Raw genomic sequence first — 17,542 nt, forward strand, 5'->3', positions numbered from 1 at the left:
CACTGTCCCCCCAACAGACTCTAGAAAGCGAGGTTTTCTCAAATCACAACCCAACGCCATTCCACATTAAACCACTGTTTCCACTAGATTTGTCCACCTTTCCCAAGAAAATGAAATAATGAGTCTAAGTTATCAGACTAGAACACAGTCTTTGGTGGGAACAGGGACACATCCAAGAGCCATTTTTTTTGTTTTGTTTTGTTTTGCTTTTGCGGTACACGGGCCTCTCCCTGTTGTGGCCTCTCCCGCTGCAGAGCACAGGCTCCGGACACGCAGGCTCAGCAGCCACGGCTCACAAGCCCAGCCGCTCCACGGCATGTGGGATCTTCCCAGACCAGGGCACAAACCCGCGTCCCCTGCATCGGCAGGCGGACTCTCAACCACTGCGCCACCAGGGAAGCCCCCAAGAACCCTTTTTCACTTTTCTCTAACAAATGACTGGCTACTGCCACATAGATCTTACTCAGCTCACTCAACAAGGCTTTCAGAAGCTACAAAATAATTTGATTACAAACCAGAGGATTGAAGAGAATAAGGAGTAATGTTTTTTTTTTTTTTTTTTGTGGTACACGGGCCTCTCACTGTTGTGGCCTCTCCCATTGTGGGGCACAGGTTCCGGACGTGCAGGCTCAGCGGCCATGGCTCACGGGCCCAGCCGCTCCGTGGCATGTGGGATCTTCCCAGACCGGGGCACGAACCCGTGTCCCCTGCATCGGCAGGCAGCCTCTCAACCACTGCGCCACCAGGGAAGCCCAGGAGTAATGTTTTTTAACATAAATTCTGAGAGAGAGCACAGGACAGTATGCTCAAACATGCCAAGCTCAGATGCAACTATTTCCCCTTAACATCCTGTTAAGATATACTCTGAATCCTGACATGGCATAATTCATTTAAATGGTTATGTTCAAACAGAATACTGTGCATGTTCTACAAGGATGAACTACAGCTCTGAATAAGACGTTTGAATTATTTCACATGTTGTGTTCAAGTGTTCTTTGGAAGTGAGAAAATCAATTGTAGCAGTGGTTAACATTTCACCCTGCCCTAAAACACAAGGGATATTATACACAACAGAGATTCTGAATCACTGGTTTAAAACTTAAGCTATAGAGTGTAAGTGCCACCGGAGTTGTGTCACAAGTCATGATGTCCACGGTAAAACGGTATTTTAACTAAAAGTCATCATAACTAACGACCCATGCGTGGTTTATAGTCAGTATTCATGTATCACTGAATTGTCAGTCCTTAGTGCTCTAGGGATCAATTCCCAATCACCAGGGGGAAAACATGAGCAGTGTCTGTTATTTTCTGAAGACTGTTATCGTTTTTAACATGGGGCATGGACAGCATTTATGGTTCAGCTCCTTCTTATTTAGCACAATTTAGAATTCCTGTAATCACTACCTAACACTGGTGACGTGCAAGTCCAGGGGGCAATTAAACCCAGTGGCAACGAAGCATTGCCCCACGTCTAACGTATGACTGCAAACTTCCGTGAATTTTCAAAACCTTCAGAAGATTACTAAAAAGATGGATCTCTGCCTCAGCTGCCTGCTGCCAACACTAGTGTCAGTCTATCATACAAAAGGAAAGATACTCTGAGAGGCAGAAAGTAGGAAAAGAGAAAATCTCTCCAGAAGACAGTAAATTCTCCAGGAGTGAAGGAACCATAAAAGGCTGAGAAATGATGCCTGACAGGCAGAGATTCCACTGTTCCCTCATTTGGGATGAGAAGAAAACTTGGAAGAGCTGACACTGGAACTGCCCACTGACTGAGGGTTGCTCTAGGCCACGAGCTTCGAGTGGTTAGGGACCAGCATCAACTGCCCAAACTGCTTCCAGGAGAGCCCGGCCATTCCATGTCACCATACCTGAGCCAGCTCCTTAACGCGCTTCTCCAGAGGCGCAGGCAGGCCTTCGGGAAGGGAAGAGGGCTGCCTGAATTCCTGGTCCAGTCCCACCCCAAGGGAATTGCTTTCATCATCCATATCGCGGAAGGGGCTTCCTTCTGGAGACTCACTGAGCAGCTGCTCCAAGTCCAAATCAGTCAGCGAGTCCATGGCGGTGGCTGCCTGCAGCAAGTCGTTGTCAGAAGTGGAGCCAAAGAGCGAGAGCAAAGGGTCAGAGGCACCCTCCAATTCCCGCAGGCCCTGAGCTTCCACCGACGAGACTGCTACGGGCTTATGCTCTTCGTCCCTCTTTCTCTGAGCCTCTTTCTCCTTCTGAAATTTCTTCAGCATCTCTTTAACGCTCAAAGCCCCAGAATACTTCTTTTTCTTCTTCTCCTTACTGGCATTGAGGGCTGTGAAGCTGCAAGCAAGGGGGAAGTCAGTTACTAAGGCTGCAGTACACCTCAAAAGGGAAATTCACAGAGGGGCTTCAGCCCTGCTCCCAGCACAATGGTCTCCAGGAACCTCAGTCACAAGTTCACCCTGTTACTCCTCCTCCCTCTTCTTGGCATATGGAGCTCCTTCTTGCTGGGACCAAAGCTTGAGATTTAATATAGGTTAGCAAAACAGTATCACAAAATGCTACATATCCGATGGGTTTTTAAAAACCACTGTCAGGCTGAAATAAAAGGTTGCAAAAAAGGGGGGGTAAGAAAGATATTTAAAGGGAGAAAGCAGGAGCAGCAGAGAGCAGCAGTAACTTGAAGGGTGACTGGGGTGAGACCAAGTGAGGCAGAGGAAGCAGGACCGGAGAAGACAAAGGGGGAACACAGACAGAAGAACTGGGGCAGAGGAGGGGTGCCCAAGAGAACAGGAAACATCAGCAATCATACAGTGACAGAAATAGCTGCCAACACTGACAGTGGGACAGAGAGAACTCTGATGTCTGACACACAGAGATGTGAGAGTACAGACTAGGCCCACATGGCACCGTGGGCGGCATGAGGGGGAACGGAAGGCCAGGCCCTGCTGCCTCTTCTGAAGCTGTGAGGAGGAGGGCGAGTCAGCTCCCAGGTGTCCTGCCCTAACGGTTCAGACGTCATCCTAGCAAAGAAGCTGCTGCATCTCACCCGGCTTTGGAAAACTTGGACTTTTTCGATTTCTTCTCCTTGTCATAAGTGTCATCTTTTTTCTTCTTCTTTATCTTCTCACCACCTTCCTTCAACTTCCGCTTCTGAGAATTAAAGACAAGGCACAGTTACACAGCTCCCTAACTCTGGGAGCAAGTGCACTACACAGCACCGGCCTTGCTCCGCCCAGGGTACATCCTGAGAGCTGTCTTACTTCCTTCACGAACAAAAGCTTTCCGCTCAGTCCTTGGACCACAGACCCGCAGATCAGGACAGCATTCCCACTGACAGCAGCTTCTGGGAAACCCGGGCCTGAGGCAACAGACGCCATTCTGCAGCCTGAACAGTTTCTGGTTTAAAATGAGCTATGTGTGGGCCTACCTTGCATTTTAAACACACAGGCAGTGGTAGACAGCTTTCAAAATAAACTTATCATAGGGCTGTCTTGTTTTCGTTGGGGTGACAGCCCTGGGAACCGAAGTCCTCTACATGTCCGAAGAAGAGACACAGCAAGCTGGTGCAATCTCCCCTCACTCCACACCCTTCACTGCCCTCGTCCCCGCCCTGGGACCACCTCGAGGAATGAATCCCTGCCAAGCCTGCAAGGACACAGGCATGGATACAATGACCGAGACCTCCAGGTTCACGGCACCTCGCCACAGCACACGAGAAGGGAACTGCCAACCTCGGCACAGCTGGTGCCTTTCCGCCAATGTCCTGAGTCATCCTAAACCAGCACGTATTCTGGCAAGTCACCTACTGATCTCATAAGGTCATGTAAAAAAGCACTTCTGAAATCCAAAAGCGAGCAACGTTCTAACCTTTGGAGATTTTTTCTTCTTTTCTTTAATGAAGTCATCCTCAGATTCTGATGCTTGTCTAAACTGCAGCGTTCCCGAGTTAATGTAAAATCCTCCATACTTTGTAGTCAAAGAAGCAGGAACAAGCTCATCATACTGAAGGGGGGAAAACAAATGGTCAGCTCCAAGTTCTGTACTACAGTCCAAAGGTGCAGAGCGGGTCTTGACAGAGCAGATGTGACTATGTTTCTCTGTCACATTTCAGACAGCATGCTAAGACATGTTTCTGGTCAATCACCAATGTCCGAGTTAGAAGGTGTTTTGGACGTCTCTGATCACCATTTTCATAAAGGGAACCAAGGCCCAGATCAAGGTGTCACTTCCTCTCCCTTCAGTGCAGCTCTTTCCTCGTGCTAAGGGTACATCCACTCTGACTCCACCCCCAGCCTCCGGGCGCTGTCGGTAGATGCTAGGGTGCAGTGGTTCTGGTAGTCTGAGAGGTTTCATTAAGTACTTACCGCCTCAGAGTTATCGATGAAGGAATCAGATTCATCATAACCATAACCCATATCAATCAAGTCCTGTATTCGGTCTTTTCTACGTTTCTTTCCACCCTAAAATTTAAAATTGATCACATGCTTTTTTGTACTTGTGGTAAGAACACATAACATGAGATCTACCCTTTTAACAAATTTCTAGGTCTAGGGTCACAGGGTTTTTTTTAATACACAGAATTAATTGTTGCCTTGAACTCCATCAGCTAATGACTAAAGGTTATAAAGCACTGGAACAGTCTCATACACACACACACACACCCCAAAACCTCATTCCCTGAAGACCTTTCAAAATAGGACAGATTTGTAAATGCATAAAGTGGCCTAAGACAGAAGAACTAAATGGCTTCATATGCTTTGCACCAAAACGTTTATTCTCAGGGTAAATTCTAAGGGTAAAAGCCCCTTCTTATTTATTCATCCGTTTAGCTCCACACGAGTTCCTGCCGTATGTGTTTTCTTATCTTAATGCATTTGTTTAATAACTTCATTCTGTTCTCTCCAAGGTCTACACTTGTTTCCACCTCAGTGTTGATTAGATGATAAACCACTAAAGGAATATGGAAATGTCTGAAAACCTCTCCCATCCAACAAGGTTGTTTTCTTGTCCAATAGAGAAATCTTACATATTTTTCTTCAAATTTCCGGGCAAGGGCCTCCACTTTATGCCTTTCCTTTTCTTCATCATTGAAAGGATCCGAGAGATCTTTCTTCTGTAAAGAGACCATTCCACAAAAATAGGAGTCACAAAAAAATTCCCACAGTGCTATTCCTAGTGCCTGCACTGACTCAACACCTATAAACTGCATAATAAAAACAACTGTTTTTCATCAAAGACAAGGTAGAATACACGTTACCTTCACGTAAGTGTTTACCTTAGCTGTTTAAGAAAGTAAAATTTCCATTCATGAGATTCAAGAGAACTTGACTAAATGCCTACAATCACCCATCACACGCAGCACTAGGTCCTGTAGGGCTCCAAATATGGCAAAGGGACTTTAGTCAGGGGATGCTCAACCCATGTAGAACTGTGTTCCAATATAACTGATTTCCTTTGTAATCCTAAAAATTATTTTATGCATTTAAAAACATTATTTAAGAAGGGGTCCATAGGCTTCACCAGACTTCCAAAGCAGTCAATGGCTCAAAAAGGTTAAGAACCCACTGAGCATAGGACAAGCTCTTGACAGCTGTTCAGTCTTATTGGTTAGAAGAGTGGTATGAACTTGCAGTTCTCTCAGAGCTACAAACAGTCAAACCCAAGTTCATGGCATTACCTTTCCTTGGAAGCCTATTTTGAAGGATCAATAATCTCCCTTCCCTCCCAATCTCAATACTCCCTCCAGATACATTCATGTGGTTTTCCAAACTTTATTTATATTCCATAAACTTACCCCTTCATTTTTCTTGAGAAAATTTTTCAGAGTTGGACCTTAAGCTTCCATGGTAAGGAATCTTAATTTTAATAAAAAACTCCTGTACCAAATACACTTAAGACTTTGGAGTCCAAAAACACTAAAGATCAGATGCTTGTTTGAAAACAAAATTCTCCCATCTCACCCTCCCATCTCTGCCTACTGAAACTCCACTTACCCATAAAGGATCAGTTAAATGATTTAGGACACACACGTACAATGGGACATTACAGAACATGTACATACCATAAATGGGTGGTCTTTAAAACAGCTTGTCTGTATCTTCTAATTTTTCTACACTGATCACATGTAACCTAAGTGGTTCAAATAATTTTAAGAAAACCTACCCACCCGGAGCAGTGCTGGATTTAATGCATACTCCTTAATGCCCTGCAAACAGCAGTCATCCACTATTTCCTGAGTGCATGAAGGTCCAGCTCTGTCTCAACACAGCATCTGGAATGTAAGCTCCTCTCTGTCTAAGCCCTCCGGGGCCTGTATTTGTACCAGACTGAAACCATTACCACATTGTGACTTCTGCTACCTGTGCTGGTGTCAATTCTCCTAAAACATCTACAAGAGCGCAAAGTTCCTGTGAGGCTAGGACAGCAACTTCCCCACATTTACATAGTCCTCAGCATCCAGCACAGTGCCTTCACATTCTAAGATATACATGCTAAGTGAGTTAATACATGAATGTGTCAGATTACATTGTGCTTTGAACACTGCAGAGTAGACACGGTAATTCAGGAGTTCTGAATCTGAAGGCCAGGAGTGAATCCCCTGAAATTGGATCCAAAGTTCTCTGTGTAAGCCCCATGCATTTTTCTGCAATTGAGGAGGGCATCTGAACCCCCAAAAAGGTGAAATCAGACCACTGGAGTTCTAATTTCAGTTGACCTACTAATTTGGTTTGAGCCCGTAAATAAATACCTTAACCAATCCCTGCTACTTTTTATTCCTCTCAAGGAAGAAAATCCTGTTCCCACTTTGGAAAAGAGTTCATGAATGATTTGAAATTTTTCTCATCCTGACCACTGGCCCTCATACAACAGGCTGACCCTTGGCACAGACTGAATTGGCTTCCATTCAGCCAATCGGATCTTTACCAAGGAAACACATTTTTATCTGAGTAAAGAAAAGTGGATAATCCTTCTAACCAAAGGCACTCACCTCAAACAGCACAACCATGGATTAGACTACTGAAGCACTGGCTCTGAGGCAATCTGCTAGAAATCATGCACCTGCATGATCTCATCCACACACATCGCCCCCCCACCCCACAGACACACTGTGAGCTGGGTACTAGCCTAATCCCCATTTCACTGAGAGCCACTCTAGAGATCCAAATGCTGCAAATGCAGGACCCTACTCACCTTTCCCTCAGAGGCCAGCCTAGCACACAGGTATACAGTAGGTGCTTATAAATAAATGCTCTTGACCTAGCTCCTATTCAAACTGTATGATTCCATTTATATGAAATACAAAAACATGCAAAACTGATCTCAGCTGTTAGAAATGAGAACAGTTGTTACCCTTGAGGGCTGAGGCAGTATTCTGGGAGGGCAGAAGGAGGTTTTCTAGTGTCCTGGAAAATGTTATATTTCGTAATCCAGGTGCAGATTACATGGGTGTTTGTGAAAATCCATCAAACTGTGTATTTATCATATGTGCACTTTTCTTATGTACCTAATTCAGTTAAAAAGTTTATAAAAAATTTTTACAATGTTAATGAATTGCCAAAGTATAGGTAATAACTGAAGCTGGGTAATGGGTACATGGGGGCTTATTATACTATTCTCTCTACACTGTACATGTTTGATACATTCCATACTAAAAAAGTAAAACAAGTCTGCCAGGAAAATAAATAGATCGTTTAAAAAACATTTAAGAAATCAAACTGGGACTTCCCTGGTGGCGCAGTGGTTGGGAATCCCTCTGCCAATGCAGGGAACATGGGTTCAAGCCCTGGTCAAGGAAGATCCCACATGCTGTGGAGCAACTAAGCCCGTGCACCACAACTACTGAGCCTGAACTCTAGAGCTCGAGAGCCTCAGCTACTGAAGTCCGCATGCCTAGAGCCCGTGCTCCGCAACAAGAGAAGCCATCGCAATGAGAAGCCCGTGCACCGCAACGAAGAGTAGCCCCCACTTGCTGCAACTAGAGAAAGCCCGTGCACAGCAACAAAGCCCCAGCTCAGCCAAAAATAAATAAATAAATAAATAAACTATTTATTTACTTATTTATTTATTTAAAAAATCAAACTGATTCTCAAAAGCCCTAAAGGCTGCCCAATTCCAGTGGGGAATGGGGGATAAGAAATCCCCAAAAAAACAAAACCCACAAAAATAGGTTTCTATCCATCCAGGTAAAGAAACTATCCAGAATATTACTTTTCAAAAGAGATAAGCAGGCTGTGTCTTTTGCTTGCCCTCATATTAGACACAGTGAGATTCCCTTGGAAAAGAGAAATGTCCAGCATGAAATTCCAGCACTGGAAAAGCCAGGGACTGGTCACACTTACATGTAACATTTATAGACTTGGTATGAAAAAATGTGGTATTTATTCATATTAGTTAGCCATAATTCAAATTAGCCTTGGATGTGCCATACATTTTCTCTAGCATAAATCAGGAGAATGGTTCTAGAAAGAATTCTATCCCTTCCTGCCAGAGGAAAAACCAGCAGACCTGTGCTTGCTTTGTGGGGGAGCCCAAAGCCTCTCTAGTGCTGCTTCCACCCTCCAGAAGCCCCATCCACACACGCTGCCCAGAGCATTAGATCTGCAGAGTGAGCTGGGGTCACTGGGGTATACCTTGTCTGCAGGCTGAGGTCCTTTCACCTTCCCTCGTAAGTTCTTCACCAGCTCTGGGTAGAAGAACTCTGGGCAGCGCTTGTGATCTGGCTCAAAGAGGGTAAGTGTGATCCGAACAGCTGCTGCAGCCGGCTCAGAGTCCTGATGCTGTTCTGCTCCCCCAACCTCCTCTTTCCGGGATTTCTTCAAAAATGCAGGATTCAAAGAACCTGGGAGAGAGGTGAACTGGACCCTGTGGGGCTCCGACATGGCTACCAACAAGGCTTACCAGGTGTCACTGCATGGCTTCTGTTAACATTGAAAAGAAGAGCCAGGTCAAACCGAGATGATAAAAATGGTGATTTTTCTTGTTCAGTTATACAGATTTAAATTTAAAAAAAAAATTTCACTGTCAAGAAGAATCACTGTTAAATTTACCTTAATTATCATTTGCTGCTTTTTTCTTCTTAAATACTATTTTAAATATAAAAAATTTCATATAGATATGAAAAGTACCACAAATCCTATCATTCAGAGATAATCACTGTTTAGCATACTTCCTTCCAGTCTTTTTTTTCTATGCATATTCACTAGATTCTCGACACTAGAGAACCCATGCTGATAGAGCCTTAAAGAATCCTCAGAATTGCAAAGAATCCTAGAGAAAATTGGTTTTCATTTAATTTATCCAATACATTTTTTTTTACTTCTGGCTGAGAATAACCCCTGTCTTAAAACCTCTTTATTTTCATCATCAGCAGTTTACTTTCATGTAGGGCCATTCTTCACAATGACAGTTTTCATCAGTTCAGAGAAGCACTGCCTACCCCAGGATAAGTAAGACCACTGTCTCAGAAGTAGCGTGGCTAGGCTCACTTCTGAACACCAGCCTCTCACCACCCAAACTTGGGCCTCAGCAAAGTGACAAATTATCACAGGCCAAAGACCTTCAAAGTTGCTTGGAAATGATCAAAGTATATTGTGAACTCCAGAATTCCAAGGATTTACAGAATGTAAACATGTAAACCACACTATATATATTGTGTGTGTGCTTTATGTGTAATTTTGTCTCCTACCTTTTAAAACCCACATTCTACCACACCAATAAATAAGAATACTCATTGTAGCCTTGTTTGTATATGAAAAATGATAGAAGCAACCTGAGTGTCCAGCATTAAGGGAATGGTTGAAAAAATCGCAGCTCTTTTATTGATTTGTAAGGGCTTTTGACTTGTTATAGATATATAAATAATAAATATGTAACGCCTGTCATATCTTTCATACTTTCTCCTGCTTTGCTATTTACTGTTTAACTTTGCATAGAGTGAGGTATGTTGAAAGAAATTTTAGCTTTTCACGCAGTTAAAACTAGGCTCTTTTCCCTTATGGCTTCTTCCGTTTCTTTTAATGCCTATAATGTCCTCCTCCAACCAAGTAATTCTTGTAGAAGAATTTATCCATTCTTGTTTTATAGATGTATTTTTCACATTGAACTCTTTAATCCAAGTTGAATTTACTATAAGGTGAGAGGTGAGGCCCTAACTTGGTTTCTCCCCAGCATCAATCACCAAATAATCCCTCTTTTCTCTGCTAATTTGGCATATATATGTCTTTTAATATCTTAAGGTCTATTTCTGAAATGCATCCTGTTATATCCATCTAGTATCTAGATTCCTGAACCAGTACAGCACTGATTTGAAAGATTCTATGGTATATTTCAACAACTTAAAGATTCATTTTTATTATTCTTTTAAAAGTAATACTTGGCTATTCTAGCCTATTATTTCAGATCAATTTAAAAATCATTTTGATAAGTTCCCCCAAAAAGCTCACAGCATTTTGAATGTAAATGAATCATAAATGTGAATTAGTTCAGGAAGATTTATATATACATGTATTTTTTAAATATATATCTTATATATCCATATACATCATGTGTATCTGTATACATGCAATATTCACTTCTTCTGTCATGACCGTAAAATTGTGATCTATAAGACCAGGTAAGGGAGTAAAATATCTAAAAATGAAGAGTTAAAATAATTCTAAATAGAAAACAAAGCAACTGGCAGCAAAACAGGTTGGTGATGCAAAAGACCATCATGCACTAAGATGTCAAAAGAAATTCCCCTAAAAGAAACTTTCAATGCCCCCACAACAGTCGTGATTCTCTGGATTGTGGAAATAAATCCCAGCTGAAAGGGATTTCATAAAGGTCCCCCACTCATAAATGCAGGCAAACTCTCACTGTAAGAAGAGAATCTGCATGTTAACTGATGGGATGCAGAAAGGTCATCTTAGAAGTGGAAACTAGGTCCCTGCCCTTGACTAGGCAGTAATTTTAAAATGTCACCTTATCTCGTCCCAAATTTTAGATAGTGTAACTTCAATCAACCCAGATGGTAAAAATTCATCTCTTGGTTGTGTAAGTGACTTTGCAGGCCTGCGAAAATACAGAAATAAGACTAGAAAATAAAGTAAATCAAACCTACAGCATGTTAACACCTAGATTTTCATTTAAGTTTTACAGTCATCGTGATAACTGCTGTTGCTTGTTACTAAGTCATTTCAAACATTTAAGAAAATCAGACATTTTAATGAATGATATTAGACTTACAATTTTAATTTGAAATGCTTAAGGTAATATAACTAAATTTGAAAGTGTGCTTTTAAAAGACCTGACTTACATTTACACGTTTATTAGACTTAAAAGAGTTATTAAGTCCTTGGAAAAATTTAACTTCTAGGTTTACAAGTTCACTGTTTCAGAATTTTGAAGTATTTGAGAGAACAAGCATATAAAGCTTTAAATGCTGTGTAAAACATTTAAGGGAATTTAATTTCGTAAAAAAGAGCTCATTGTTTACAGGAATTTAATCTAAACTGTTGCCTTAATTGAAACTTTGTCAAAAATCAAACATTTATTTTTATGTAAACATTCTTAGATTTATAAATAAAAGATTTGTCAACAAAGCTTAAAAGGCTTTTAAAAAGCTAAGCATTTAAATACTCAATTTTAATGAGTTGACCATTAATTCTAAATATTTATTTATTTATTTAATTTATTGTTGGCTGCATTGGGTCTTCGTTGCTGTGCGCGGGGCTTTCTCTAGTTGCAGCAAGTGGGGCTACTCTTCATTAGAGTGCGCGGGCTTCTCATTACGGTGGCTTCTCTTTGTTGCAGAGCATGGGACTAGGCGTGCAGGCTTCAGTAATTGCGGTGTACAGGCTTCAGTAGTTGTGGCTCACGGGCTCTAGAGTGCAGGCTCAGTAGTTGTGGCACACGGGCTTAGTTGCTCCGCGGCATGTGGGATCTTCCTGGACCAGGGCTCGAACCCATGTGCCCTGCATTGGCAGGCGGATTCTTAACCACTGTGCCACCAGGGAAGTCCCCATTAATTCTAAATAAAAGTACAGTATTCTACAAACAAAAGCATCCCTCTTAAAAAACTTCAACTGATGTTATCCAAGAGATACTAGCCCCCTTTTCCATCTCAGATTATTCCCAGGAATAGTACTTTTTATTGTTGTTACATATCCTCTTAATCATATATTCAAAATGATTACTGGTGAAATGTAGAAAAACTGAATTTTGTATGCTGTTTTTGTAATTAGTCTATTCAGTGAACTCTTATTTTAATGGTTTTCCCTTAACTTTGTTTTTAAAAACAGGCTGTCCCATCATCCACAAAAATGAGAGTTTTGTCTTCTCCTTTCTGAAAAATTATGTTTTATTTTTGTTTCATGTCTTATTGCATTGGCTAGAACTGCCAGGATATCAGACAATATATTCTTTACCATGTTCCTGACTCTAACGGAAATGTCTCTAGGCCCAGTGTGAAGTTGATTTAAGATTCATGTATTTTATGAGGTCATTCAAGTAGCCTTCAATTCCTCAAAATTTAATAATTTTTAAACTAAGAGAGTGTGTTGAATTTTATTAAGGTATATCCTGGAAACTTAAATACGCTTTAAATGATCAACTCGTCTTTAAAAAAACACAAAATAGTTAACAGTAAATGACAGTTCCTGAAAACAGCTGACGGTACTTCAGGGAAACTGAACTCCAAAGAGAAACCAGACTGCGGACAAGCCAGTTCGCTAAAAACCCGCTTACAACCAGTCTCCGTATAACAAAACGCCCATAAGAAACGGCGTGTGGACCTGCCACCTTTTCAAGCAGGCGGTGACTCAAGAAAAGTCCGGCTCTAAGTTAAGTCAACACCTGACTTAACTGTTTGTGTTCTGGAACTAGGATTGGGACCTGTAAATTTTTTTATTTTCTACCTGGGATGCTGACGTTTAGGCAGACGCTGTGTTGAACTGCTGTTCACAGTTCCCCATTCAATGGTTTAGTTTTAACGTACTGAAACTACACCTAGCATCTGCCTTCCTGCTGTCACAACCGCCTGCTCCCAACTTCCCTAAAAGTGTCAAACTACAACAAGGCTTACGTGAGAGCCCGGTCCCGACAAACACACGCACCTTTGTCACCGGCGCAACGCAGGCTACGGCCCCACGGGCCGCACTCGTCCCCCCGCGGCCGTCCTCATGCCGGCCCGGGAGCCCGGGCTGCAGCGCTGCTAGCGGCCGGCCACCGAGCCATGCCTCCCGGCGGGCGGCCGGCCCGCGCCGCGGCCCATGGCCGGGTCCCCGCGCGCCCGGGGGTAGCTTCGCCGGCCGTGCCGCCGCGCCGACCCAAGAGGAAGAGGAGAGACGCCGGCTCCACGCCGGCCAGGCAACTCGGAACCTCGGGGCGGGCAGCACTTCGCCCCTGGAGAACTTGCGGCGCGGAAGCAGGCTCGGAGCGGCTCCCCCGACGCCGGCCTTTAGAAAGCGCGCTCCGAAGGACCTGTCCGCCGCCCGCGGGCGACCACGCAGAGCCCGCCAGGTGCGGGGCCCCGGACGCGGGCGGAGGCTGTCTTCCAGGCCGCGCTGAAGTCCGTCAGGGCAGCTGCCGGCGCGGCAACACGGCCGGCCCGGGGGCCTGCGAGGGACTAACGGCCGTAACGGAAGCGCCGAGGGGGAGCGGGATGGAGGCCAGGGCCCGGGGGCGGGGTGGCCGCAGGGCCGGCTCCCTAGCTCGTTTGGCCGGCCGCACCGTCGCCGCCGCCTCAGACCGCGGCGCTTCGTTGTCACAAGCCGGAGGGAGGGGGAAGGAGCCGGGAGTCTCCGGGATCCGGCGCGCGGAGACCGCTGCTCCCGGGTCACGTGCTGCTCGACCGACCAATAAGCCCCTACGGGCGCGGTGACGTCAAGGCAGCGGCGTGGCCGGTTACGGCCGGCCCCCGTCATGTGACCGGGCTCACTCCAATGGGCGGCGCCGGGGCGACCTGATGTTCCCGACGGCCCGTGCGTCGGCGGTGGTTGGGTGGTAAGATGGCGGCTGTGAGTCTGCGGCTCGGCGATTTGGTGTGGTGAGTCCGGGCTGCCAGGGCCAAGCGAGGTTCGCGGGGAGCTGCTTCCCTAGGCGTGAGGTGCACGGCCCGCCTCGAGGCTGCTTTTCTATGCGCTCCAGGTCGTGGTGAGAGGGCGAGACAGGTGCCAGCGCTGGGAACGAAGCCGGGCGGAAGGGGCAGCCTGGCCCCGGGGGACTGAGCCCGAGGGTGGCCGCAGCGGGCCCGGCTCTGAGCCCCAAGGCTGCCCGGGGAGGGCTGCGCTCCGGACCCGGACGCCGGCAGCGGGGGATGCCCGGCGCCGCGCGGCTCCCGGGGACGCCCGGTCCTCGCCTCGGGGTCTGGCTGAAGCTCCCGGGAAAGGAGGAGAGCCGGAGAGCCCGCGGGGACATCTCGTCTGGGCAAGCCCGTCGAAACCTGCGTTGCGATGGAACTGACCTGTGCGGGCGGCTCAGCCGGGGGTGTCGAAACCGGACTGCTGGCGCTGCCCTGTGAAGAAATGGAAGGGGGACTTTTCCTTTACAACCGAAGGGTTGGCGGTGACCAGTACCTTCTTGGGTGCCTCTCGTGGTCTGCTTCTGTGTCCCAGACAACCGCCCGAACCGAGACTGACTGTCGCCGCCTCCCTCGAGCTGCGTAGCTTGTTTCTCGATCCAGAGGAAGGGCTTCCATAAGCATTTGTCAAAGCCGGGCTGGTGAATTAAACCAGACTTTGTAAGGGGAAGTCTGTGTTTACAGAGCGAACTGCCCCCCACCCCCGTCACGTCACGGAGAGGCTCTAGACAAACGACTCCTTGGTGGTTTTGTTTTTCTGTGTTCCTTCTCACCAGCAGAATGCCCATACCTATGCACATAAGTCTACAATTTTGCATTGCATTTCTGAGGGACTTGGGCCTCTTGGGCCCAGCTGTGGAAGTCGCATTAAGAACTCCGGGTTGCCAGCTTTTGTTCTGGCACTTGAGGGTGGAAGTGGAGATTTAGGAAAATAAATTGCATGTTGAGTGAGTTGAAGATGGACTGGCTTTTCCAGGGCAAATGCTGACTCTCTGTGTTTTCTCTAGGGGGAAACTCGGCCGGTATCCTCCTTGGCCGGGAAAGGTGAGTGTCTTGCTACTAAGACGTCTGAAGTTGGGTTTGAGGAAGGGGAGACTGTAAGATGTATTCCCCCTCAGTTTCTAGCATTGAGTTAAACTGGGCTTATTTAAATAACACTCGGAATTTTTTTCTCTTTAGTATCAGTTTATTTAGAAACGGCAGTATAATATAAACCAGGTCCTTTAATCTGCAGTGTTATTATTTCTTGAATCAGAGGTGGTTTGTGATAAAGTCTTTTAACCCTGAAAACCCATTCTAACTTGAATTTAGCTTTGCACTTAAATCTAACAAAAGGAGAAGCAAATAAATTTTCCAGGAAGAAAAATCTAAATGTAGGTTAGTGAAAAGTCAAAGTATTTTTGTCCCAACTAAGTTTAAATCTTTTTTCCATTTTACCATATGTGCTACTCCAGTGCATCTTTGCAGAAGTTGGCATTCCACATTTTGCATGAGGCGATCCCTCATAGCTTTCCAAATGTTCTGTTTTTATATTCTTGCTAGGAGCCCAGGAAATGTCTTTAGACTGTCTCTTTGCAATATGGCATTTTTAGTGCCTCAGTTGTTCTTCATTGTCGCTGTTACCTGTCTCAACTCTTCCTGCACAGAAGTATTTTTAAGAGTATTCTCTACATTTCTTCAGTGTTGACAGGTTCACATTGCGGTGGGTAATGACGTTGGCCTTAGTTTTAACTGCTTTTAAAACAGGGCCGGGCTTCCCTGGTGGCACAGTGGTTGAGAGTCCGCCTGCCGATGCAGGGGACACGGGTTCGTGCCCCGGTCCAGGAAGATCCCACATGCCGCGGAGCGGCTGGGCCCGTGAGCCATGGCCGCTGGGCCTGCGCGTCTGGGGCCTGTGCTCCGCAACGGGAGAGGCCCCAACAGTGAGAGGCCCGCATACCGCAAAAAAAAAAAAAAAAAAAAAAAGGGCCATTTTAGTGAAAGGTATATTGTATCTGCTGAACACTGTAGATCATAGTAGATGTAGGGAACTCCTAGCACATTTCCACATATCTCAGTAGAAAAGTGACAGATTTGGACATAAACTAGGCCCTGTGTTTGGTTTTGTTTTTTAAGATGTATTTCTTTTGTTCTATTTTTTTTCTTACCAACTTATACCTGTGGAAAAAAGCCTTTTTTTCCCTTTCATCCCCTAGATTGTTAACCCACCCAAGGACTTAAAGAAACCGCGTGGGAAGAAATGCTTCTTTGTAAAGTTTTTTGGAACAGAAGATCAGTGAGTAGTGCTCACCAGCAGTTTCACTTTCCCTACGTTTGGGAGTTGCCCTGGGTTGAAGCTGCTTTGTGAATATTCTACGGATCCTAGTTCAGTCTCATTGTAGTCTGTAAGAATGGCATATCATTCTGGCTTCATACCTAAGTAAAAGGTGCTATTCTTATCTCCCAGAAATTGTCCTGGGCAGCTGTCCTGGGACCAGTAACAATGTCAGTCAGGTGGGAAGTGGGGTGCCACCTTCCAAATATGATAACTTCATTGAGATCAGTTCTCACGTCTCTTTACCCAACCCCACAGGCAGTTCCTTTTATCAGGGCCATGTTTGGTTCTCTTTTAATGGCTGTTTATTATCGTGGCTCAGGCATGAGGTATGCAGTGAAAGCTAAAATTTCATTCATCTTAAAGTAATTGTTTAGTGTTGCTCTTGTAAAACTAGATGATTTGATCTAGCGTTCTAACAGTAAAGCTTTTTTTTTCTAATCTTTATTGGAGTATAATTGCTTCACAATACTGTGTTAGTTTCTGTTGTACAACAAAGTGAATCAGCCATATGCATACATATGTCCCAATATCCCCCCCCTCTTGAGTTTCCCTCTCATCCTCCCTATCACACCCCTCTAGGTCATCGGAAAGCACCGAGCCCATCTCCCTGTGCTATGCTGCTGCTTCCCACCAGCCAACTATTTTACATTCGATAGTGTATATATGTCGATGCTACTCTCACTTTGCCCCAGCTTCCCCTTCCACCCCATGTCCTCAAGTCCATTCTCTATGTCTACCTCTTTATTCCAGCCCTGCAACTAGGTTCATCAGTACCATTTTTTTTTGGTTCCATGTATATGCGTTAGCATACGGTATTTGTTTTTCTTTTTCTGACTTACTTCACTCTGTATGACAGATTCTAGGTCCATCCACCTCACTACAAATAACCAATTTCGTTCCTTTTTATGGCTGAGTAATATTCCATTGTATATATGTGACACATCTTCTTTATCCATTCATCTGTTGATGGACATTTAAGTTGGTTCCATGTCCTGGCTGTTGTAAATAGTGCTGCAATGAACGTTGTGGTACATGTCTCTTTTTGAATTACAGTTTTCTCAGGGTATATGCCCAGTAGTGGGATTGCTGGGTCATACGGTAGTTCTGTTTTTAGATTTTTAAGGAACCTCCATACTGTTCTCCATAGTGGTTATATCAGTTTACATTCCCACCAACAGTGCAGGAGGGTGCCC

The 17,542-nt window shown here is 44.9% G+C and overlaps 2 protein-coding genes across 6 annotated transcripts in view; one reads left to right on the plus strand and one right to left on the minus strand.

Moving 5' to 3' along the window:
* UBN1 (ubinuclein 1) overlaps window positions 1-13,210 on the minus strand; it is a 38,981-nt gene extending 25,771 nt beyond the window's left edge. For 2 of the 3 annotated variants that reach the window (XR_014017682.1, XM_081257442.1), the window contains exons 1-7: window positions 13,068-13,210; window positions 8,604-8,891; window positions 5,000-5,086; window positions 4,338-4,433; window positions 3,841-3,975; window positions 3,020-3,123; window positions 1,872-2,310 (exon numbers count right to left, since the gene is read on the minus strand). Coding sequence is in view for 1 of the 3 variants with exons in the window: in XM_081257442.1 (XP_081113568.1) it covers window positions 1,872-2,310; window positions 3,020-3,123; window positions 3,841-3,975; window positions 4,338-4,433; window positions 5,000-5,086; window positions 8,604-8,852 (1,110 nt within the window). In the remaining 2 variants the exon portion in view is untranslated. Of the gene's footprint in view, window positions 1-1,871; window positions 2,311-3,019; window positions 3,124-3,840; window positions 3,976-4,337; window positions 4,434-4,999; window positions 5,087-8,603; window positions 8,892-10,935; window positions 10,957-13,067 lie in introns of those variants that run through there. The other variant, XR_014017683.1, reaches the window with a different exon arrangement.
* A 718-nt stretch (window positions 13,211-13,928) lies between these two features.
* GLYR1 (glyoxylate reductase 1 homolog) overlaps window positions 13,929-17,542 on the plus strand; it is a 36,094-nt gene continuing 32,480 nt past the window's right edge. For all 3 annotated transcript variants that reach the window (XM_081257012.1, XM_081257013.1, XM_081257014.1), the window contains exons 1-3: window positions 13,929-13,999; window positions 15,040-15,076; window positions 16,228-16,307. In XM_081257012.1, the coding sequence (XP_081113138.1) occupies window positions 13,962-13,999; window positions 15,040-15,076; window positions 16,228-16,307 (155 nt within the window). In that variant the 5' untranslated portion in view covers window positions 13,929-13,961. The remainder of the gene's footprint in view (window positions 14,000-15,039; window positions 15,077-16,227; window positions 16,308-17,542) is intronic.

Source organism: Mesoplodon bidens (genome assembly GCF_964165515.1).
Source record: "Mesoplodon bidens genome assembly, chromosome: 15".
NCBI classification, from domain to species: Eukaryota; Metazoa; Chordata; class Mammalia; order Artiodactyla; family Ziphiidae; genus Mesoplodon; species Mesoplodon bidens.